This window comes from Pinus tabuliformis, chromosome J (genome assembly GCF_031772625.1).
Source record: "Pinus tabuliformis cultivar Carrire ecotype Pingquan chromosome J, CPIR1, whole genome shotgun sequence".
NCBI classification, from domain to species: domain Eukaryota; kingdom Viridiplantae; phylum Streptophyta; class Pinopsida; order Pinales; family Pinaceae; genus Pinus; species Pinus tabuliformis.
The window spans coordinates 1598560464-1598586533 of NC_142295.1; the positions used below are offsets into that span (position 1 = coordinate 1598560464).

The 26070-nt window shown below is 41.3% G+C and overlaps 1 protein-coding gene across 1 annotated transcript in view; it reads right to left on the bottom strand.

Annotated features, from left to right (window-relative positions):
• The window catches only part of AMY3 (alpha-amylase-like 3), a 292967-nt gene extending 267141 nt beyond the window's left edge, over window positions 1-25826 (bottom strand). Inside the window, exons 1-5 of the mRNA XM_089379799.1 lie at window positions 25190-25826; window positions 24137-24267; window positions 3665-3719; window positions 3372-3491; window positions 3127-3247 (exon numbers count right to left, since the gene is read on the bottom strand). Coding sequence (XP_089235925.1) covers window positions 3127-3247; window positions 3372-3491; window positions 3665-3719; window positions 24137-24267; window positions 25190-25543 — 781 coding nt within the window. The 5' untranslated portion in view covers window positions 25544-25826. The remainder of the gene's footprint in view (window positions 1-3126; window positions 3248-3371; window positions 3492-3664; window positions 3720-24136; window positions 24268-25189) is intronic.
• Between the last annotated feature and the right edge of the window lie 244 nt (window positions 25827-26070).

Sequence of the window (26070 nt, forward strand, 5' to 3'; positions counted from 1 at the left end):
CAATCCATGGAACAGAAATGTTCAATTGTTGGAGAGAATGCTGGAAAGTCAAGATTCAATGCAGAAAGAGATAATCATGAAAGAGGGTAAGGATGAAAGAGAGGCAAAAAAAGTAAGAGTAAGAATAAGAATTCGACAACTTCAAAGAGAAAAATAGCAGTTTGAAGAGTTAGTGGACAGCAGCAACAACCTGAAACAAAGAGAAAGAGGTAGAAGTAAGTGGCAGAGTATGGACCAATCCAAGGATGTGCTGGAAATGGAGATTGAAGAATTATGGCAGATCATGATGAAACAGTCCATATGGAGAAGAATGGCAGCAAGAAGGATGATCAATCAGAACTTGAACCTGATTGACAAGGAGAGAAAGATGAAACAGAAAACAGCAGACATACAGCAGCAACAAAGGTGCAGAGCATTCAGACAACTACAAACTAAAGTTTGGGACCCTGGAGGTTTTCTATCAACATATGAAGACACATGATCAGGAGATCATGAATGTTTTCTACTTTGGGAGTCTGATGCAGGAGCATTCAGCTCAGAAGAATCATTGTATTTTAGTAGACATAGGGGGGTCTTGTGTTTTAAGGAAGTTGGTTTCCTAAGTGTTGAATTAATGTAATTATTAAGGTTTTGAGTGATTTTAATGAGAGAAGCTAGAATAGGGATTTAATTAAGTATAGTGAGGCATATTTGTAAATGTTCTCGAATGTTGGAGAACATGAGAGATTTAGGATAGTTGAGAGATTTGAGAATCAGTTGTAAATCTTAGATTAGGAGTTGGTTTCATGATTTGTGGATTAAAGAGGATCCTTACAGATAAGGAAAATATTTTAGGATTTTGTTGAGAAGTTTATGGATCTAAACCAGGAATTGGTTGTAGAATCCTTTTGTATAAATGTAAGCCTAAAAAGCATAGTCAGGGGTTAGATAGTTAGTCAAGTTAGATAGTTAGAGGTTTGATTGTAAGCCTACGAGTAGTTGGGAAAACAGAGGCCAGTGATACTGAAGATCAGGCCAACGAGAGAGTTCCTGTGTAAATACATGTTTATTAATACAAACAACTCGATTCTGAGTTTATGTGTGTATGAAGTAATTGAGATATAGATTGTGTATGACCTTGAGTTATTCTGCATAACAAAGGTTGCAGATGCAAAATCCATAGGCGAAATAAAGAGAAGAGTAACAGAGAGGTGTTATGGCTTTACACATATCGACAGTACAGGAGGAAGCCTTTAAGTTTACAGTGAGGTGAAGGGGGCATAAAGAGCATGTGGAGTTAAGCTTAGGAGGAAGTTGTGATGTAGAACATCTAAAAACCAGAAACCCTAAAGTAAACCCGAAACCATAGAGAACTTTGAGAAACCACGTAAAGGTCAAATGAATGAAGTAACGATGAATGGGAATCGTCGGATCCTTGAGATCGACAGATATTAATGTCAGAAGAAAATGACGGAGGAATAGATTTGGATCGTCAGATCGACAGATCCATTAGATCGACGGTGACAGCAACTGCGGGGAATAGGAGTGTTCGGATGTCTTGATCGTGGTTGAAGCTCCGCACTCACTCCTAGCCGTCGATCTCATATTCAACCTTTTAGATCACAGTCAACTGCGGGGGGTTAAGGTGTTTTTAAACCATGTGTTAGTTGAAGACCCGCAGGCCGTAGATTTGATGACCTCGTATATCCAATGGATATCGGGTCATAAAATGATCGGACGTTAATCTCAGAACGGACCCGAACATTTATAGATTAAGGATTTGTAATCTTTATCGGCTCTGTAGGCGCGGGTAAATGTCGTGCAAGATTCCATGCGATATCGCTACTGACCGTTGGATCAAGCGTGCCTTAATCAAACAGTGTAGGATCAGCGATTGGTTTCGTTGATCGGGTGAACAATCAACCATCGGATTGGGTAGAAGATCAACGGCAGAGAATTAATCTGATAAGATTTGTGGGAAAGGCGAAACCAAGAAGTTTATCGACGTGAGTTAAAGTTATTTGAGTTCCAGAGGATGAGTGGAGATCACGCGACAGCCGTTAATCTGATGGAACGAAATCGATGGTGGAGATTGAACCGATAAAGGTGGGCCTCGGAAAATGTGTCAAGGTCATGGAAAAAGTGGAAAGGTAAGGTTAAATACGGTTTAAGTATATTTCTATTATATGAGGTTATAATAGAAATAAAGCGGATTAAGGGCAATTAACCATGGTATGATTAGTGTTGAGTAAATCTGAGACCAGAGTAAGAGGGTATGGTTAATATGCGTGGGTTTAAGAATTAACCAAAGTTTATGAGGGTTGAATAAGATTCCGCTGGAGAGGTTAATTAATGTTTAGACTATTGAATAGTCTTTGAAACATTTCTATATGAGATTTTATTAAGGGGCCTTAAACCTTAATTTATGAAGGCTTGACTAGGCAAGGTAACTGAAATTCCTGGGATAAATGAGATTATGCATTTTATATGTACACTGTTGGTATTGTTGGCTTAGGCTGGCATCAACACGTGGGAGAGAGAATTAGCCCAAACACATTGAATTCCTTCGTCATCTTCTTCGTCCTCTCCTTCGACCTATTCTTCGTCCTCTTCTTCGCATAGAATGAGAGATGAGTGAGAGAGTCTTTTGGAGGACAAGTTCCTCTCTTTATATAGGCCTCTTCAAGAGGTAGATATGGCTCTTCACTTAGGCCGACTTTATCTTGAAGGGCATTTCGACATTTTAAAGACAAAAATATTTTTTCTTTACAAGATACAATGTGCCCAATGGGGTCTTCAATATATGACAATGACTCTTAGACCTAGGATAAACCCTAGAAGCACTCAATGGGTGCTTGACTTATAAAATAAAAGAACTTGAGCATGAAACCCAAGCTCCAATAATAATTTATTTTCATTTTACAATTTACAAGAATACAGTTCATACTTATGAAGACCGAACCTAGTTACACATTTTCAACAATACCGAGGTGTGGGCTTCCCTTGTTATAGCTACCCTTGTAACATGACATGTGGTCCAGAATTGCAAGAATCTCTAAAGTTATAGCTTGTTAACGATATCAGCGAGAATATACAAAGTAAACTAAATAGATACTTCCAATATTTTGAAAAATTCCCTCAACTAACCTGGCCACACTTTTAAACCTGCACCATTGCTGGGGTCATAAAAACTTTTTGGTATAGCTTCTGCAAGAAGAACCCTGAAGTCTTTCTCACCATCTTTGAACCATGTTGCTGTGTCCTCATCCTACAATAAGGCAGAAGTAATTGTCAATACAATCATATGAGGTGAACTCAAATTTGGTTGAAACATCTTAAACCTCTCCCTGAGCTCAAAATGACAAATAAAAAATGGAAAGACAGAACCTTACCTTTAATAGAAAATTAATAGCTGCTACAGAGTTACTATTGTCGATGCTAATCTGCACATAACTCAACCATTGACCTTCTGGAGACTCTTCCTGCACTAATGGTGTTTGTGCTGCATAATCCTATAATTTCCATCGAAACTGAAATGTTAATTCATAATCATAATTCAAAAACTCTCCAGACTCAGTAACTGTTTTCCATAAAGATCACAATTTCTGATGAAACTATTAATTTGGGAGGATGCAAAATTCATTGTTTTTTGAAACACAAGCATGTTTTAGCTGTCCAACGTTACCTTCACTATGACTGAGCCAGGAGGTTGCATATCAGCAGGTGGCTGATCCCATTCACTGTACAGCAATACTGAATTAGATTTTTGCAAGACAGGTTATCAACATTCAAATATTACTCTGCTCTCCCTTGCTGAAGTTCAAGATCACTCCTATCCTAACCCTGACTGACCACTATTAAGTAAATTTGACTTTATGGGCAATCAGCCATATTTGCAGAAAGGAATTCAATGCAGTAACAAAAACAATTGGCCTGAAGACGTTGAGAAAGTGTACTTTCAGAAAGATATATGATAAGCAATAGGAAAATTTCAATGTGACTACCCGCAAATCAAAGAAAAAATTTCACAAAATGTATGATAGTGCACCCTCTTCCTTGCCTACCTCTTTAACATTGATCACTGCAGCTGAAGTTAACAACATCCCTAATTTTTTGTTCAAATTTATGTTGAAGTCAATGAGTTATTACTATCTCCTCGTGGGACGACCGAGTGGTTAGCGCAATAGGATTTATCCCCTCCACCCAGTTTCAAATCCTACTGGGGGATATTTTTGGTCCATTGTGATAAGGTTCGAAGACTAGGCTCCCCCACCTTCGTGGATTCTCGGTTCTTAAGTCATAAATTCCTGGTATATCTGGTTTACAAGTTGTTGGATATACTCTTGTTGTTATAGTGGCAGCCGCTATGTTTGATCTTGGGCCGCTATGCCTAGATTACTCCAACGAGTTACCGATTCACCAAGGTTAAAGAGAACAAAAATAAAAATAAAAAATAAAAAATTATTATTGATTGACAAATACATCCAGAACAGTTGCTCCAATGTTTTAATCTTGTAACCCACCAAAATTGGGTACCCCTAGGAGAATTTTTCTCCTAATCATCTTCTTCCAGCTAGCAGCCAATAGCCCATGACAGCCACATTGTAGCCGATGTGATGTCCCATTTTATCTCTAACACTTGCATCAGCCATATGTTTCCTCACCCATTTGTCAAGAGCACATGTTAGAAGGTGGGCAATCTAATCCAAAAGGTATGCATTGTGTAGTTGCGTACTTATGCTTGTTTTTCATTTGAGCATTTGGCATGGATTATTGGGTGACTTGGAAAAAGGAGGGGTTTTGACCTAGTTTTGTTCCCTCACCTTAAATGGGAGGTTAATCTTCAATCCCAGTCCAGTGGGACCTCCCCTAATGGCCAATGGCTTTAGGAAAGGCACTACTTGGGAAACCTCAATTGAGATAGCGCGGTCCCATTTTCCCATTCCATACTTATCACTTCCCTCCATACATTACGAGCCCTATACTCAACCTCCCATCTCTGGGTCCACATCACCATGGGTTCCCTAGGTTCTAGCACACCCCCTCCCCTTGTCCACATGTATGGGTGGGGCCTAGAAATTTTGCACCGGGAGGTTGATGCAGCGAAAAGAAAAGTATAAAGCATATTATGGCCACAAGCAAGAAACAAATGAAAGAGAAGATCATAAAATGCAAAAGATGGTCGGGACATTAACAATAGCACGTGGGCAAAAGCCAAGCATGAGCTCTACCCCTTATCATTATGGCATGTTGCCACACAATCTAGTAGGGGTCCTAGGAGAGGTACCTAAGAGACAACTACTAGACCAAGTGACAACAATGGGACAAAGACCCACTATCACCTGAGTTAGTGTCCCCTCCTCTTTACGGGCTTTCACCGATGGGAGGAGTCCCAGTATGGAGGAAATCACTTGCAATAATAGGATCAAGGACAAGGTATGAAGTGATTCCCAAGGCCCATTCAAAGGAGAGGCTCAATTATGGCTTGATGAAAGAAAGGATCTCCAAGAAAGACCTAAGAGGAGAGTCAAGACCTAGGGTTATGTATATTCAATGATGATGAGTATGTCTAGGATCAAGAGTTCCAAAGTGAGGCAAGACTTCTCTAAGGGCTTTGCAAGATGATTCCTTTTCTAATAGGGTTTATGCTCCACTAGAGAAACCTAGGAAGAAACGTAATTAGCTCATCTAAATCATTTATGACTCCATACTCCCAATGGTCTAGGCACTAATCACATCCCTTGATGGTCATCTTTAACCTCTATCTACAAAATTCTTCCCTTATCTCTCTTCTAAATCTTTGGCCCCTCTCCTTTAGGCATCTAGCTAGGGCATCTTGTGAATTGCATAGAGAGGGAATTTTGAGAAACCATTTGGATAGGACTCTTCCTTAGTGTTTTCTCTAGAGGATATCAAAATTTTGTTGAGTTCCCGCGATGGATTCTCCACAAATCTTGATGCCCTAGGTGTGCCCTAGAAGAGTATCCTAGTTTGAACCAATGTTTTAAAAACCGGAACCAATGACCAGACCAGTCCAACTAATGAACCGGGTTTCAAACCGGGACTGGTCAGGTCTAAATGAACCCCAGTTTAGAAAAATACATTAAATAATTATTTTTTAATGAAACAAAACTATTTTTAAGATTTAAAACCATGATTTGAAGCCAATAGAGACAAAATATGCAAAGTTTGCTCATTTATATACCATGTAAAGGTGAATATATCAAAATGGCCGGGACTGGTAGGGTCTAAACGAACCGTTTTAGAAAAATACATTAAATAATTATTTTTTAATGAAACAAAACTATTTTTAAGATTTAAAACCATGATTCGAAGCCAATAGAGACAAAATATGCAAAGTTTTCTCATTTATATACCATGTAAAGGTGCATATATCAAAATGGCACCGAGTGCAATACATATCATCGACAAAATAGTAAAATAGATAAGCAATGAGGCTCTCAATGGCCCATAAAGTCCAAAAACAATGCTGCAAGCTATGAGGCCATTGGCCTACTACAAGTCTACAGTGCACACATGATCAATCATCAAGTTCATCACCACTGCTAGACACAGGATCATCATCAGGAGCTACATAGACATCATCTGGTTCAGAGTCTGAGGATGCCTCAACCTGATCTGCAACCTCAGTAGCAATGCCACCAATAACAAAAGTAGTGGATCTAATGGAAGCACGAGTTTGTCGACCTGCACGACTAGTGCCTTCCATTGGTTCTTTGCCTTTCCTTGATGCCGCTGTTGATCCTAGTTTTGATGCCGCCACCAAATTTGCTCCATCCCCTGCTAATGCCATGTCGATATCAAAATCAGCATTAAACACAGGGTCTTCAGTCTCCTCCACCCATTCTGATGTTGGATCAATATCGTCCAACACAATGGGATCTAGATCAGGTGTTTTGTTCATCATTTGGTTCCTCCTTAGTCGAAGGTTGTATTGCACGAAGACAAGATCATTTAACCGTTTTTGTTCCAAACGGTTTCTCTTCTTCGTGTGTATGCGCTCAAAAACAAACCAATTGCGCTCACAACCTGAAGCACTGCAAGTTTGGCTGAGGACTCTAATTGCAAACTTTTGCAATTGAGGACACTAGCCGCCAAATGACTCCCACCAATGTGCTGCAAAGAAAAAGACATTAATTAGTAACTTACTTTATAATTTGAATTGTAAATTTGTAAGCAATTTTAACTTGAAAAGAAAAACAATTGGAAATTGGAATTGCTTACCTGGTTGATCCACATCTCTTGCCATCTTTGCCAAGTTTTTACCAAAGGTACCACTTGCCATATTGAAAACAGTAAGTTGTCTATGTATTTCCAACTGGTCTGCATGGCTAGGGACCATGCGCTCCAAGCAATCAATCAATCCAGCTCTGACCTCCCCATCCTGCAGATCTCCTAGCCGAGCTTTATAATGATACTTTGGGTTCAAAAAATACCCAGTTGCATGTATAGGACGATGGAGTTGATTGTTCCATCTGTTATCAATGATCTCCCATATACGGCCATATTTAGCTAACCTGTCCTTGTAAGTTGCTCGTATCTTCTCCTTTGCCTGATCCATAGCCTCATAAATGTAGCCCATGGCCAATTTTCCCCATCCACCATCCTTAGCACCTTAACAAGGGGCTCGGTAATTTTCACAAGCTCTACAGACCTTTTCCAAAATAATTGTCCAACACTTTCTTTTTCGTGTCTTTGCCATCTTGTCTACGAGCCCACCGAGATTCAATCCATTCATTAGAAGAAAACATTTTCTGCAGGTTTTTATGTTGACCATTGAGACATTGCAACATGAGGAAGTGAGTTGCAAATCTCGTAATTGCCGGCCTAACAAGCTCTTTGCCCCCAGTGTTTTTCTTCATTAGGTTCAGTACCCATGAGTGGGTGTAAATGTATTTTGTAATGCACTTGGCATGCTCTACAGTGTTTTTTACCCACTCCACTTTGCCTATGTCCTCAAGCATGAGGTCTATGCAATGTGCAGCACATGGAGTCCAAAATATGGTCCTATATTTAGACTCAAGCATCTTTCCAGCAAGAACATAGTTTGAGGCATTATCGGTGATGACCTGCACAACATTCTGCTCCCCAAATTCCTGAACAATGTCATCCAAAAGCTCAAATAGAAGGGTTGCATCCTTCACCTTATCAAATGCATCAACTGATCTCAAAAACATGGTTCCTTGAGGGCAAGAAATAAGGAAATTAATGATAGTGCGATTCTTTCCATCGGTCCATCCATCTGACATGATGGAACGACTTGTTTTGAGCCATGAATCTTTATACTCAGCCAAATACTCACCAATGGAAGAAATCTCTTTTTGCAAAAGAGCTCCCCTCAAGTCATGCATACTAGGGCCTTTGAAGCCCTTTCCTGCAACTATAATAGAGTCCCACATAGCTTGGTAATAAGGTGAGCGAGCAGTATTAAATGGGATATCTGAATCATACCACCATCTAGAAATGTATTGATGAGAAGTTTCTTTGCATTGTTTTTTCCAATGTTGATCCAAAGTGGGTTGACGACTTGGCTGGAAGGAAGTGGGATTAGAAGAGGCAATGTTGGCAGAAGATGAGAAATAACTTTGGATGTTTATTCTCTTTGTTCCTTTTGATAGTTGGCCAAAAGAAGGATGAACATAGTGAAAGGGATCATTGGTGGAAGGGATAGAAGAGGAGTCTTGAATCTCAGAATCATCATACCCACTCTCTTTCATGGCTTCTAATAATTCCCTCTTCCTTGCAATGTCATCTTGGATGGTCTTCTCCCTAGCCTTATCCTCATGAAACTTTTCAAGCTTGGAAATGTATCTTGCCCTAATAGGACCTAACACTGCATTTGGTGCATCACATGGCTTTACTTGGCCTCTTACCCCAGCCAAGTGTTGTTTCAATCTAAGAATACCCCCAACTCCAATAGATTTATGGCATAATTTGCATATCATTTTTCCATCAATCACATCACAATGAGCCCATGCACTGTCCTTTCTTTTTGGAGCCATGTTTGCTTGAAATAATTACAATTTGCAAAGAAATCTGCCATTTAAAAAAAAATTGCAGCTAAGAAATATGGAAAACCAAGGCTAAATTTAGGAAAACAAATGCACATGTAGCCTACAAAATTTGATAGCATAGAACTAGAGATTTGATAGCATAGATGATAGAAGTTAGAAGTTTATAACACATAAAAAAGAATTTTCAAGTGAAAATCCTTACCTGGAAAAGCAAACTAGCTTCCTTAGCCTCCTCTTGAAGATGCCAACTCCACTGACAACTCCAAACTATCTCCAAAATAGCTCCAACTTCGACTCCAAGCCTCCAAGATGACTACTCCAACAAAAACTCAACACTCTCCAAACTCCTACGCAAACTCACAAATACTCCAAATGAGATGTGTGAGACAAATGAGAGGGAGAAGGGCCTTTTAAAGGCTTGGAGAGGGTGTTTTTGGAGGGAAAGGGCCCTTACTTTCCCTCCAAAACACCCTAAGCAACTTCGAGAAATCGTTGCGTGGGTCCTTCGCGGCCGTGGCAGCTAACCAGTCAGTTTAGGACAGAACCGGTCGATTTGACCACAAACCGACCGGTTTCGTCCTAAACCAGCCAGTTAGGGCAAAAAACATGCGAAGTGAGGAGGTAAACTGGGTTTTTAAGCCGGTTTGACCAGTTACCGGTTCAGACCAGCCGGTTTTTAAAACACTGGTTTGAACCTATTAGATTGGTGGCTTTCTTGAGGTTCGTATGAGCTTGGTATTCAGTGGAATAAACCTTAAGAGACCCTTTCTTCTATCTTGGCTTAACCTAGTGAATACTCTGGAGGAATTTCCTCCCGCGTATATCCTAAACCCTAACTCTATCATAAGCCCCAACTAGGTTTCTCAAGAATAGCGAGAGATTATTTAATGTGTCTAAGCATCTTACAAAGCTTCTTGAAAGGTCCTATATCATCTTGAAAGTCTTTCCCTTAGGCATACTCATCGCTATTGAGAATCACAAACCCTCGGGCTAGTTTTCCTGCTAGGTCTTTCTCGAAGAGCTTTTAGCTTCATTGAAGCATTGAGCCCTTAAATGAGCCTCTCCTTGAATGGGCCTTTGGAATCACTTTATACCTAAGAAACCAGATTCGTCCTCCCCCCCCGTTTCCCAAATCCAATGAATCGAACACAATTCTTTAGGTCACGTGTTCGATTTACGTGTCTAGCATGCCCTAACACGTGGGATTCGATGGGCAAGCGGGTCAGACTTGAAGGGCACGCGAGTCCCGATTTCGGGACACCTATCCCTCTGAAAAGTACATCGCACAGCCTTTAAAGCTCATTTTGGGCCCATTTCTCACTCATTCCTGAGTGTCTCTTGTTGTGGGTGTGTGGGAGTGACTAGCAAAGGGTTTGGCAGCATTTTGGAGGTGATTCAAGCAACAGGAAAGTGCATTTTGTTTATATTTTTTTTACATTTTTGCTACAGCTGTTTTGTTAATTTTAGGTAACAATGGTATGTTCTATGCTTAAGAGCAATTTACTTCAATTTCTTTATTAGCCCAATATCAATATCCAAATTAGCAATCACATCAGCATGATAGTAAAATGCAGATAGAACATAAACATAAATAGTAGAAGACAAGCCAAGACAAGAGGACACAAGATGTGACACCAGCGAGGGACAAACCCCAATGTGGGGAACCCTTGATCAATTCTTCTTATATTCTTCAATAGTTCAGTAGAAAGAGATAGTACAAATTTACAAATCTGATAATTTATGACAGCAACAGAAAAGCCCTAACCATAAAAGTCAACACTGGTCAAACGGGGCAAAATTCTTCTTCTAAGCAGCGCGGTCAAACCCAGTCAACTTCGGCCTCCAACAGCAAGCCCAATCAGCCCAAAACAATCCGAAAAATCCAGTTGAAGTCTAGTCAACGAAAGTCAAACTTGTGGCTAGCCCTAGGACAATAAACGTTGGTCAATGCAAAGGTCAAATAGCCTCGGCATTCGTGCCCAGAATTGCGGCCTACCCAAACAGAATTTCTTCACTCAAATCTGCAGCCAACGCTAGTCAACGCAGCCCTAGAAAGCCTCCCTGCAGCTCAGTCAACGCTGGTCAATGTTGGTCAACGCAGTCAACAGAAAACGTCCTCCTTTTGCACGTGTGAGAGAAAGCTGTCAGATTTGCATACCCAATCAAGTGAGGAGAGAGAGAGAGATGTGATGAGATGAGATGATGAAAGAATGACTTGAGGTCTGCTCCTTTTATATGCAACGTTGAGGATGAGCTGGGGGTTAAAATGCTTGTTTTGCTTGTTGGCCGACCTTGACAATTTGTCAATAATACAAATAAATTCATATCTTCATTTTTACATATCGGAATCGGATGATCTTTAGATCAATCTTACACCTCTCGGAGAGAGGAATCTAAGAAAAATATCAGTTGTCATAAATAAGATGACCCATGTGGAGTTTGCCCTAGTTGCCAATTTTAACACTCCCTCTCAACTAGGGAGAACTCCATCTGCTAATCCAATCTGTCAGTCAGTACTATCTCTGCCATCAATGCACTGCTCTGCACTACTCTGCTCTGCTAAACTATGAAGAAGTGATTAAGAATGTATCATACCATTCTCTACTGACCCGAAGTCAGTCCCAGATAAAAGAGAGTGTCTCATACCACTCTTACTGGCCCGAAGTCAGTTCCAATCAAAAGAGAGTGTGTCATACCACTCTTACTGACCCGAAATCAGTTCCAATTGATCCCAGATCAATATAGGTCATCCTAGCATAGGGAGTACAGTAGTACACAACGCGTCCATTGATAGTACTATGGTCCCTATCCTCATTTCCCTACTCATTGGCCAGATGAAAGGTACTTCCCATGAGTCCCAAACTGCACAAATAGGATGTCTCAGCAGGAGAAGGATGAACCACTCATCCTGCCTACATGTCACCACGGGGTATCACAGGGGAAGGCTGAACCACTCACCCTGTACACAGCAAACCACTAGGGGAAGGTTGAACCACTCACCCTATGGTTGCTCATCACTCCAAGAAGTACCCCAAGCCCCCCGGAGCTCCCAAAGCTCAATGTCCATATCATACAGGACCCTCATAAGAGGGTCTCTCCACGACTCCTAGTCGTTCTCAGAGGCTAAGAACTTGACCTTCCCCAGGGGCTTTGTCAGAATATCGGCGACCTGCTCATCAGTCCCAATGTGATGGAGCGTTATTGCTCCTCATTGTACCATATCCCGGATAAAGTGGTACCTGATATCTATATGCTTGGAGCAATCATGAAATACGGTATTCTCTGATAATCGGATCCCACTCTGGTTGTCGCAGAGGATCACGGTGGTATCCAACACATGTCCAAACCAATGTTGCGAACATCGGCATCGAGATAAAATCGGCAAGGGTCTAGAAAACCAAAAAATCGTAAAAATCAGGAAAATATTGGTTAAAAATCGGCAAACATCGGTAAAATTAAGATACCATTAAAATATTTTTTAAAATCGGCAAACATCAGCTATGCCAAAAAATCGTGATTTCGAGATAAAATCGGGATGTTATCGAAATGTTCGCAACACTAGTCCAAACAGCTCACTGAAGAGCTTCCTCAACTAGACAGCTTCACAGGAGGCCATACTAGCAACTACATATTCGGCCTCAGCGGTGCTCAAGGCCACCGATTTTTGCTTCCAGCTCATCCAGGATATCGAAGCAGAACCCAAAGAAAAACAGCACCCATAAGTGCTCTTGCGATCCACCACACTGTCGGCCCAATCAGCATCAGAACAACCATACAGCCTCACATCTTCGACAGTGTATCTCATTCCATGAGTGATTGTGCCCCTAAGATATCTTAGAAGATTCTTGGCACCAATCCAATGTATATGATGAGGCTCAACCATATATTGGCTCAATGTATTAACTGCAAAACATATGTTCGGACAGGAGTTTACCAAGAACATCAATGCTCCTATGATTTGACGATACTTAGAAGCATTTCCCAATTCAGGTCTGGCAGCGCTACCACATAACTTCTTAAAGTTAAGTTCCATCGAGGTAGTCACAAGCTTGCAGTCCACCATTCCAAATCTTTCCAATATCTTCACAACATATTTTCCTTGAGATAGGAAAATTTCTCCTGGCTTTTGCTAGACCTCCAATCCTAGGAAGTAGTGCATCAGTCCTAGGTATTTCATCTCAAATTCAAAAGCCAACTCCCTCTTACATTTCTGAATGAGAGGGTTTGCACCTGTCAAAAAGAGGTCGTCCACATAAAGTACTAGTATGAGAGGTTTATCATCTACAACCTTAAAGTAAAGGTTTGGATTGGCTTCACTTCTAGTGAATCTCAGCTTCATCAGATAGCTATCAATCCTCTCATACCAAGCCCAAGGTGCTTGCTTCAAGCCATAGAGAGATTTCTTCAACCTGCATACATGAGATTCCCCGTCATGAACCTCAAACCCCTCGAGTTGTTCCACATAGACTTCCTCTTTGATCGAACCATGAAACAAAGCGGTCTTGACATCCATCTGATGCAGGTTCCATCCTTGCGAGGCAGCAAGGGCTATGATCGAGTGGATGGTGGTGTATCGGGCAACAAGTGCAAATATCTCATCGTAATTTACACCTTCATTTTGAGAGAAGCCTCAAGCAACAAAGCGAGCCTTGAACTTTTCTGCACTTCCATCAATTCCATGCTTGATTTTGTAGAGCCACTTAGAGGTGACAATCGATTTGTCCCGAGGTCTAGGAACCACATCCCAGACATCATTCTTCATAATAACTCGTATTCTTCATTCATAGCATCCTTCCATACTTGTTGCTTCACATCTTCTTCAAATGATGAAGGCTCATTTTGAATGATAGTGCTCATGACGGTCAAGTATCCTTGATACATGTTCGGCTTCTTGCTCTCACAGAAAGTCCCCCTTCGTGCAATATGTCTCTCGACATCTTCAAGAGTCTCCCTAAGCCATGAGGGTCTCCTCATGGAGGAGGAGGGCTCTGGAGGAGGAGGATCAATAGGATCCATAGGTTCATCAACATCAGACATCGTTTTGTCCTCTTTTGCACCCTGTTTTCCGATGTCAGTTTCTTTGTCCTTCCTTGGGATAGGAAGGTTGTTGATCTTGCTGAGGGACATATCTTCGTCAAAGGTGACATCATGACTTATCTCAACTTCCCTTTGACCAGCCACATAAATTCTATAGCCTTCAGAATTTTCGCTATAGCCCACAAAGATTCCTTTCTTCCCTGATGCACCCAATTTGCTTCTTTTCTCTTTCGGCACATGAAAATATATGAGACTTCCAAAAATTCTAAAATGAGAGACATTGGGTTTCTTACCAGTGAACATTTCTTCAGGAGTCTTGGAGTCCAATGCTTGATGAGGGCATCGGTTTTGAACATACATGGCGATATTTGCAGCTTCGGCCCATAGAAACTTCGGAAGCCCTTGATCATGAAGCATGGCACGAACAGCTTCTACAATAGTACAATTCTTCCTTTCAGCCACACCATTCTGCTCGAGAGTGTATGGTGTTGTAGTCTCCCTCTTAATGCCAGCTTCTCTGCAATAATCATGGAATTCATTTGATTCGTACTCAGTCCCATTATCAGTCCTCAATATCTTGATTCTCTTCTCGGATTGGTTTTCGATCATGGCTTTGAAGTGACGGAACCAGGTGAACACTTCATCCTTCTTTTTCAAGAAGTAGATCCAAGTCTTGCGAGAATAATCATCCGTAAAGGTGAGATAATATAAGTATCCTCCCAAAGAGTTTACGAGCATCATACCAGATATGTCGAAGTGGATCAACTGCAATATATCTGTGGTCTTGCTATTACTTGAGGGGAATGGTCCCCTTGTAAGTTTTCCTTCAGCACATCCCGGACATACACCTTCATGCTCTACTTTGAACTCGAGCATACCTGTCACCATCTGTCTCACATCGGGAAGAGCCTTATAATGAAGATGGGCAAACCTCCGATGCCATAGTTCAGATTGTAGAGATGTGTCGCAAGACATGGCTCCCAATGGACTTCCTCCAACTTGATACAAAGTGTCAACCCTAAACCCAAGAGTAAAAGCATCTTTAAAATTCCTTTTCCAAACACGTACCTTTCCATCGATGAATGCCACCTTGTATCCTTTGTCTTCCATTGCCGAAATGGACACCAAGTTCTTCTTGAGATCAGGTACATATAGAACTTCTTGTAAATGAATCGTGTTACCTTGATTCAATTGAAGGGTAACATTCCCTACTCCCTTCACGGGATAGGTGGCATCGTCTCCAAGGATAATCTCCAAGTTTGTCTCCTTCTCTATCAGATTAGAGAGAGCTTCCTTGTATCTGGTGAAGTGCCTTGAGGCACCACTATCAATTAGCCAATTCCCCAAAGTGTCTAGAGGAGAGGTAGTGGAGAGGGCCGATATAAGATAGTATTCCTTTTGCTTATTGTTAATAACATTTGATTCTTCATACCTGGAGTTCCTTGCTTTATTGGAGGGTCGACCATTTCCTTGAGGTCCCGCATTCCTTTTTCCTTTGCCATTGAACCTACGATTCCTTTTGATTGTTGTTGTGGAAGTTGCCCTTGGAATGATTGTGATCATCATCATGTGATGTGTCCCTTCTATTTAAACACTCCCTTGCATAGTGGCCAAACTTATTGCAAACAAAGCACATGCCCTTCCTTCCACCCTTAGATCCAGGCTTTCCATTGAAATGACCTTTAGACCCTTGCATTATTTCTCCTTTTGGCATGAGCGGAGAAAGCAGTGAGATTGCTTCTATTAGAAGGCATTTCTTTCTCCATCATTCTTGTTTCTTCTTGAATGCAACTTGACATCAATTCTTCAAACCCTGGAATTCGATCATTATTGAGAATAGTAGTTCTAAATATATACCATTCGTGTGGGAGTCCTCCAAGGGTAGTGATAGTAAATTCCCTGTTAAGAATGACCTCTCCAATCGAAAGTATCATTCTTGATCTCAGTGATCCTTAAGAAGTAGGATTGAATATCCTCATCCTTGCCCTTCTTATATCCTTCAACTTATTTTTGAGAAATAAAATTTGATTTGCATCACTAACCTTGAACATGCTGACCAACCTATCATAGATCTCCTTGGAGGTGTTCAAATCGAAGACGTAGGCCACCAGACGCTTGTCAATGGAATCTCTGATAATCTTTTTCGCTTTGACTTCAGCCTTATTGTACTTGGTCTTTGTAGCAACCAGTGCATTTGAAGGAGGCTCAAGGATTTTACCCTTCACATAATCCAACACTTCTTGTTCTTCCAAGGTCAAATCAAGAGACATCTTCCATCCATGATAATCATATTTTTCACGAAGCTTGTCCTCAGCCGGGAAATGGGATGAGGAACCCATTGAGCCTTTTGTCCTTGTCCAACTGTCTTTGGTGATTGTTCTTTCACTCTTGCTTGGGCTTTGTCTTCACCTCAGCTTTGATACCATGTTAATTTTAGGTAACAATGGTATGTTCTATGCTTAAGAGCAATTTACTTCAATTTCTTTATTAGCTCAATATCAATATCCAGATTATCAATCACATCAGCATGATAATAAAATGCAGATAAAACATAAACATAAACAATAGAAGACAAGCCAAGACAAGAGGACACAAGATGTGGCACCAGCCAGGGACAAACCCCAATGTGGGGAAACCCTTAATCAATTCTTCTTATATTCTTCAATAGTTCAGCAGAGAGAGTACAAATTTACAAATCTGATAATTTATGACAGCAGTAGAAAAGCCCTAACCAGAAAAGGCAACGCTAGTCAAATAGGGCAAAATTCTTCTTCTAAGCAACTTGTTCAAACCTAGTCAACTTCGGCCTCCAACAGCAAGCCCAATCAGCGCAAAACAGTCTGAAAAATCCAATCAAAGTCTGGTCAACGAAAGTCAAACCTGCGGCCAGCCCTAGGAGAGTCAACACTAGTCAATGCAGAGGTCAAACAGCCTCGAAATTCATGCCCAGAATCACTGCTTGCCCAAACAGACTTTCCTCATCAAATCCGCAGTCAACGTTGGTCAACGCAGCCCTAGACCCTGCAGCTCGGTCAACGCTGGTCAATGTTGGTCAACGCAGTCAACAGAAAACGTCCTCCTTTCGCACATGTGAGAGAATGCTACCAGATTTGCATACCCAATCAAGTGAGGAGAGAGAGATGTGATGAGATGAGATGATGAAAGAATGACTTGAGGTCTCCTCCTTTTATATGCAATGTTGAGGATGAGCTGGGGGTTAAAATGTTGTTTTGCTCGCTGGCCGACCTTGACAATTTGTCAATAATACAAATATATTCATATCTTCATTTTTACATATCAGAATCGAATGTCTTTAGATCAATCCTACACCTCTCGGAGAGCGGAATCCAAGAAAAATATCAACTGTCATAAATAAGATGACCCATGTGGAGTTTGGCCCTAGTTGCCAATTTTAACAAGTTTGCATGTCCATTTTTTTACAAGTTTGTGCATTTTTTCTTTTTTTTACAGCATTCATGGCTCAATCAAGGGCAGCAGGGAAGGGGCAAAGGAAGGGGAAGAATGTCCCCATTGGTGATGCCCCTCCTGTTCCAATTTCATCAGGGTCTGCAAGTGTTCCCTCTATTGGAAGTGGAATTGCAACAGCAGCTTCAAATGTTGAGGGCAAAATAAATTTAGAAAGACAGCAGGCTCAAGAAAGCCACTTGTGCAAGTATGTCACAAGAGATCAAGGATCAAGCAGCAAGTTGAAGGGAGGCAACGTTGCTTGGAAATGCAACTATGGCAACAATCATTTCAAGAGCACTTATTACCGTGTGAAATCTCATTTGTTGGCCTTACCAGGTTGTGGAATTGGAGCATGTACACGTGTCTTTAGCTAAGAGGAAAGAAATGGATAACAAGGCCAATGTTGGTGTGGCAAGGGTGGCCGCATCATCTAAAAAAAACAAGAATGATGATCCCCTTCCATTCTTGAGGAAAAGCAACAGCAAATTTCCATTTGAGAGTTTTCAAGCAGCAAAAAGAAAGGCAGTGGTACTTGGTCCAATGGATAAGATTTTTCAAAAAGAGAGACGGGAAGAGCTTGATCTCACCATTGCATTCTTTTTTCTATCTGAACTTCATATCCTTTAATATTGCACGCTCACCTTTATTTCCTGAGATGTGTGGAGCTCTAACTCAAGGGGCTCCATCGGGGTATGTGCCTCCTGGGTTAGAGAAGCTTAGAACCACATTGTTGACTAAGGCAAAGAAAGAGTTGGACAAAATGCTTGAGCCTATTAAATCAGCATGGCCAACATCTCATATTAGTATTGTTTCTGATGGATGGACAAATCCAGCACGCCACCCACTCATCAACTTCATGGTGTCTTCCTTGAATGGACCAGTTTTCTTGAAATCAGTGGATGCACTTGGTCAATACAAGGATGCACAGAATATTGGTGAGTTGTTCAATAAAATTATTGAAGATGTAGGTGTTGATTCTAGTATGCAAATCATTACAGACAATACACCTATTTGCAAGGTTGTTGGCATGATTGTGGAAGTTAAATATCCACAAGTATTTTGGACACCTTGCATTGTCCATTCTTTGAATTAAGCACTTAAAACTATTGCTTTTGATGTGCCTTGGATTGGAAATATTATTGAGGATGCATGACATATCCACAACTTTGTACAAAATCATGCAAATGCCCTCACAATCTACAAGGAGTACACCCATCTATCATTGTTGAATATTGCAGATACACGGTTTCCCTCTTCACTCATCATGTTGAACAGGTTGAGGGGGGTCAAGACCGATCTTGGGGCCACGGTTATTTCATAGTTTTGGTCTTTTTGGAGAAAGACAGATCAAGCAGACTCAAAAAGAGTCAAGAACACAGTGTCAAATGATGCTTGGTGGGAGAGGGTAGATCTCACTATTAAGATCATGGACCCTATCATTGCTTTGCTATGATTTGCAGATACAGACCAACCCATCCTAAGAGAGGTTTAGGAGGGATGGGATTCCATGATTGAGCCTGTGAGGACCATTATTTTACACAATGAGTGCCCTAAGTATGAGACATCATCAGAGGCCTTCTTCACCACCATACAAAATATTCTTATCAGCAGATGGGACAAGAATTACACACCTTTGCATTGTTTGGCTCACTCATTGAACCCAAAATACTACAGCCATGAGTGGCTGAATGGTGGACCTTCCCGCAGATTCCCTCCTCACATGGATGGTGAAATTTCACAAGGGAGGAAGGATGCATTGAGACGAATATTTCAAGATAGAGCATCCCTTGATGAGGTGGAGGATGCATTTGCAGAGTTTTTCATTGGCACTGGGCGATTTGCAAGCTATGATGTGATTAGAGACAGGGGGGGCTAAGAAGCCGTATTCTTGGTGGGCAACTCATAGGGCAACAAGCTCTCCTCTACAGCAGTTAGCCATGAGGCTCCTCTCTCAAGTGACTTCATCCTCTTGTTGTGAGAGAAATTGGAGCACATATGGGAATTTGTATAATGTCAAGACGAGCAGGCTTGAGCAGTCCAGGACAAAGACAATGGTGTATGTACACACCAACCTTCGTCTTATTTACAGGCAGAGGGATGAGTGGTTGAAGGGAAAGACAAAGATGTGGGATGTCTTTCCTAATGATATGGGTTTGAACAGTAGTGTTGAGTTGGCATTGGCCAACTTGGATCTTAATGACCCAGTGCTAGAGCCTATCACTTTTGATGATGGTGATACTCTTGAGGGGTCATCCTCCACACCAGTAGATGCAGAGATTACATTGGATACAAAGGAGAAGGATGCAGCAGATGAGAGCAGTGGTGACCATGACAGTGATGCTAATTTTGATGATTGATGAGCTACCTACTACCTTGTAGTTGTTTTGTATTTGTTATTTCTATTTGCCATTAGCATTGTTACTACCTTTGTAACACATTTTGATTTTGATGACTTAATGAGAAAACTGCAGTTCCTTGTCTTTCTCCTATTGGATCGTTGATGAATCTGTCACAATTGTATTTGCATGCATAATGTTACATTGTACAACTTACAAATTTTAAATTTACAATGTAGAATCTAGATCTATGTCTGAATTTGTATCATGAATGAGAATTTGTGCAAGAAATATCTATTTAGTATTAATTTTTAATATATATATATATAACGTGTCTTGTGTGTCCTGTTCTAGGGGGTCTACGTGCCCGTGTCGGACACTTGATTTGCATGTCCTGTGTCGGACACTCGATATGCGTGTCCTATGTCGAACACTCAATATGCGTGTCCTCGTGTCAAGTGACTTAGGTTGTCACTTAGTCTAGTGATAGTCTTGTAGGGTACCCCTCTCCCAGGCCTACTAGATTTTGCAGCGACATCTCCCTTATGATTGAATACCACAAAATAGCAAAAGAAAGATTCTTGAGGTGACAGTGGCAACCCTTTCTCTTGTTGCAGTAAGGTCTAGCCCCGCCTAGTGAGGCTTTGCATTGGGCCTACTTGATTTTACGGCAACATTGACCAAAAGTTTCTTCTAGCATTAATTTTTTTTTTCTCGTTGCAACTTCCCTTTTTGTGCTTCCTTCCATATTTCCTTGTTACCTTGCTTGGACTTGAGTCCATTTTTTATTCTTCTTCAGAATTGCCCTCCTTTCATCCTCAACAACTAGGTATGAGAGGAAGGGCCTTGATTTGATTGTGAAGAAGGGGAATCCATTTCATCATCTTGATCTTAGGCGATCACCTCAAGGGAAGGAAAGAATTTCATATTGCCTTCATGCGGGTCAGCCAGGGCTTTTCTAGTAGACTTTGGGGCTGGCTCAACAGAGGGAATTTGAGGGGAAGAATCATGTTCATGAGAGAGCATTTCATATCGATTCAAGTCCTAAAGGATGGGGGAGTGGACGAAGAAAAGAGCAAAAGGGGAGGGGCAGAAGTTCTATATTTTGAAGAGGAGGGATTGGAAGCAGGTTGGGAGGGTTTCTCAAAGAGAAGACCCCATTTGGGGGCAGCGCACTTCTTCTTGGGCTGTTGCCATTGAGCTAAGTCACCCATTTGAGGAGGGTCTTGAGGAGACTTTAGCCATTTTTTAGTGAAATGCCCATATTCATGGCAACCCTTACATTTAAATGGAAACTTACTCATAATCCACCAGTTGGAGATAGGACCGAGAATCAAGACTAAACAAAACTGCTTCTGGAAAATCCTTCTCGAGGTCTCCTTCTACCCAGATTCTTACACACACTTGCAGTCTATCTCTGGACCCTGCACGATCAATATAATTGCCAAGTGGATTCCCTATGCTATGCTCAATTTTGTCATTCCAGCAATGTAAAGGCTGGTGGGGAAGCTTTACCCATAACAAACAATTGATTGAATGTCATTTTCAGGGCTGAAATCCAGTGTCCAACTATTGAGATACACACCACCAGAGGCCATGAAGTAGGGGTTGCTGCGAAAGAACAAGTCTCGATCATCTTTCTCTTCAAAAAGGAAAGCAAAAAAAACCTTTGCCATAAAAGGAGAAAGAGAGTTGCCCCTTTATCAAAGGCTTCCAGTGATTTTCAATCCAGGCAGCAATAGTTTTGGGAACAGCGAAACCCTTGTCGATCAAATCATTCTCAGCAAGCTTTAGAGCCAAGTTGTGAGAAGACGACAGATACACAACCACCTTTGAAATCTCATCCAGTTTTTTAAACAAACTTAGATGGAGGAGGCTTAGCAAAATTTTTCATTTTGAACGACGGTGAATAGGTAACACATTGGAGTTGTCTGAGTGAGCCCCAAGATCAAATCTTCTGACTACCACTATAACACCAAAACAGCCCGCAAGTCAGATATATCAATAACTTATGACTTAGCAAGAGCCGCAACATCCACAAATAAGGGAGACACCTACTCTTCGAGCCTTGTAACAATGGGCCAACATGTGCCTCTATGGGAATCAATTCTGAGTGGAGGGACAAACAAATTGTTCTTTTATCAGGGCTTAGACGTCGAGTGTCATGCCCCTACACTTGCGGTAGTCTTTCAACCGCTTATAGCGAGGTGTGGCACTACCAATCGTTTTCTTTTCACCAATACTTACGATTGTAGACTACGCCTTAACATTCCATACTTAGTTTTATTTTCATTACCAAGTATTATTAACGTGTTCCTTTATACAAGTGAAAGCCCATAACATTCACATAAACATCATTATACAAGAGAAATGCACAACAGTATAAAGGGAGGAGCAACTCCCTGCAATATGAGTCTGCCCGTATATCAATATATATATTTTTTCCACTTTTACAAAGTACAGACTAAGTCCTTGGGAAACCCCAAATTTATACTTAGCCAAATTTCCAACTTCGGCAAACTCGGTTGCCCAGCTCGTTGACACCTCCACACGGTCACCACACGACTCACCAACCCTTCGTTCACCTTGTTGCACGTCTTCACCGGCTCGCTCTCCATTTGGTCCGTAAACGCCCAAACCGTGTATACCTGCCCACACGCAGTCCCACTTGCCAACCCTTGGCAAACGCCCAAATCGTGTGAAACAGCACGTAGTACCGCCTGCCCAACTCTACGACCTCCGATTCCAACCTTCGTCTCCACCGTTTCGTCATGCACAGCGCGCCCTCACCCGGCCGCCCCTCCGCACGCCCTCACCATGTCGACCAACTCACCTTCGTGCACAATCGTGTTGTTTGCCCAACTTGGGCGCCCCTCCAAGTCGCCACACACGGACGCCTCTAACTGAGACACACCTTCGTTCACAATCTCAACACATCACCAAGTCATTGTGCACACTTGCACGACGGGCAGGCGCTCACCCGAGTCACCCAAGAACCCGTGCCAAGTCGCCGCACAACCCGAGCACCACACCGTGCACGCCTCACTCCAACCGGCGAGCGACCTTGCCCGCGCCCTTCACCCAAAACCAAGACAAGCAACTAACTCCGTGTGGCCTCGCCCAAGGATGGGCGCATCTCCAAACTGCGCCTCTCTTCCTTTACTGCGCCTTCACCTTGTTCTGCACACTTCTCTTGTTGAGCGATGAGCGAATGATGTTCAAATGAGCTACAACGCTCCTCCATATATACCAAGGCTAGGGCGAAGTCTTGGCTGCCCAGCCGACTTGCCCAATGCCCACAACCCATCGCAAACTCGCCCAAACACATGTCGGCTTGCTCCTTGTTGTAGGTCGGCCGTGGGTTGAGCGTTCATGCTCCCCACGCCTTATAAACAGCTCGCCCTTCTTCTCTTATGCACATAACTCCACGCACATATGAATCTGAGCTCGCACTTCATCTTTTCATTCAACCTCTAACCGTCGCACTTCAAGCTAGAGTGCTCAAGGATCGCAGGTCCTTACATCGAGGGGTTGGGAAGGGGAGGGCAACCCCCACTAGGGGCTGGATCCATGCGAAGAACCAGAAGGGAAGGCTAGGGTTTCGGGGGCAGGGAGTGGGAGCGATGGTATGAACATGTGACAATAGAAAGGCTATGTTAAAGCAGAGAAGGGACTGTGTTTATGCAGTTTGTACAATTGTCCCCCGGGTACACAAAGGAGTTTAAGAGTCTCTTTGTCTAAACAAAGGACACTTCGCGGGCACTAAAATATAAGACAGATAATAACCTATAAAAACAGCATTTCCATAATCCCTCCCTCTAGATAAAGTGGGCTTCAGTCTAGACAAAGGGGCCTTCTCTAACAATCACAAAACAAAGGGAAAAGATAAAAAATATAATTATTAACAAGAAACGGAGTCTCGTAGTCCCTCCCTCTGGAAAAAGGCCACTCCTCTAGCACAAATGAAAAAAAGGAATCATCACCAACAAGAAGCAGTCATGGCATTCAAGCGTGCAGTGTCTGATTATATCCTTACTTGCAAGACTTTGAAATTCAGTTGCAGGATGTGAAAACATGCCCTAGAAACTACTGTAAGGTTTGGATTGCCAGGTTCTCTTTTTTGCTAACTCTATAAGATAGCAGATAAAACTAGTTTGCTGACAACAATTATTGAACGAATAACTGATAATTCATTGAATAGTATCAAAGTTCCTAGAATAAAGGATATTCACGCAGAAGAGTTGAAAAAATCTACTAAAGGGTTAGATTTAGGAAGACAACCTGACTGGATCATCGGAATAAGTAACTCCCCAGTGCAGCACCCAGCTTCCCGGCAGGTCACATTCCAAAGTGAGTTTCAATTTGCCGTCTTTATTGGCAGGACTTACTTTTGCCCTGATCTTTCCCTCTACCTAAATTCCAGGACAAATTACAGATTTATTTTTCTAATTCGAGGATAAATTACAATTTGGAAATTTGGAAAAGAGAAACATCTAACAATTATAGTTATTAAAATAAAAATATATAATCCACAAATTATAAATCAAAGAGTGAAGATCATTAATTCTGCCGCTAAGACAAATTAGAAACCTATGAATATCTAGATTTTAATTCTATGGTAAAATAAAGAATCCTCAGACAATTTATAAATGTGAAAACAAAGATATGTAATTTCAGGGTAAATTAGAAGCGCTGAAATTAAAAAATAATAATAATGTTATTGAGATTTTCTGGAATACCAACAACATCATCCTCATAGTTATGATGATGTGAAAACTTATGTATTAAAATAATAATAACAATAAATTTACAAATTTGAAAAGGAAAACTCATGTATTAAAATAATAATAAATTATAAATTTGAAAAGGAAAACAAAAATATTTTATTTCAATGTAAGTTATAAATTATAGATATAAAAATAAAGATATTTAATTGCGGAGCAAATTACAAGAGTTATTTTTAGTGACAGTTGTGTGTTTAGTATGATTTTTTTGGAAGTTTGCCCGATTTAATTTCTCTAAAATTTGGCAGAATTTATTGAAATCACAAGTTTGACAGGTAAGCCTGCACAATCTGAGTGTCTTAGGGTTTTTCAAGATGCTGAATCCATATTTACAATAAAAAAACCAGTTTAAATCACCCAAATCAAAATTTAATCTCAAAATTTTCTGTCGGGCACTAAAAAAATCACACTAAAACCAACTCTAATTACAAATCTGAAAATAAAAATTGCTAAAATTGCTACTACACATGAAGCAATTTCAATTCGATAAGGAAAAAATGGTAAAAGGCATCTTCTTGCAGGTAACTTTGGAGTATAGGGAAAAGCCCACCTTCTCTGTTCTTCTCAGGGGAAAATTTATGGCAAAAGATGTCGGTAGAGAATCAGCGCTTTTACCCAGGGTCAATTGCTCTGTCAAAGCAGCAGCCACGATTCTGAATCTTCTCTTGGAGGGCGTGTAAAAATCAAAGCCGGAATATCCCGATAATAATTTTCCTTTTCTGTATCCATGTCTAGAGGACCTCAGTTTATTGGCCGGAATTCTTACAAAGTGTTTAAAGTCCCTGCTAAATTCTAATAAATTTGCAGGCACATTCCTTCCCCCGCTTGAATTTTTACACACAAACAGTGCCGAGCTTTCCCTGGAAGCAGCAGGGACTTGGATGAATTTATTTATGGCGGCCATCTGCTTCTTCAAAATAAGAATTAAATTACAGGCTTTGGAGCATCAAACGGCTATACAGACGTGCCATTGTATGAATCTGCAGCGTATTAATGGAAATAATTACTGAGAATTTGGCGTATAAACTAGCGGAGAATCCACCGCCGCGAATGGATGATGTCCATGTCCGTCAGTATCGGGAATAGAATACAGATCAGAGCCTTTTGAGAAAAAAAATGTTCTCTTCTCACCTTGTGGACAAGTCGTTATGTCCGCGGCAAAAAGGGCTGGTCGCTATTATGAGTTGGAAACCCTGGGATGGTGAGGGATGACAACCATGTGCCATTTTTGGACAGTCCGCATTCCACTTCACTCTTTTCCGCCACATGTACATTAAAAGCATGGGTTTATTTTGTCATCATGTGTTCTGGGGTGCATTTGTCAGCCACGGTGAAGTGCGGTGAAAGAAATATGCCTAAACGCCGTGAAATAGCTTGCCGACAGTGGCGCGGTGAGCAACGCCTGCATGACAACTCCTGCACTCAGCGTTT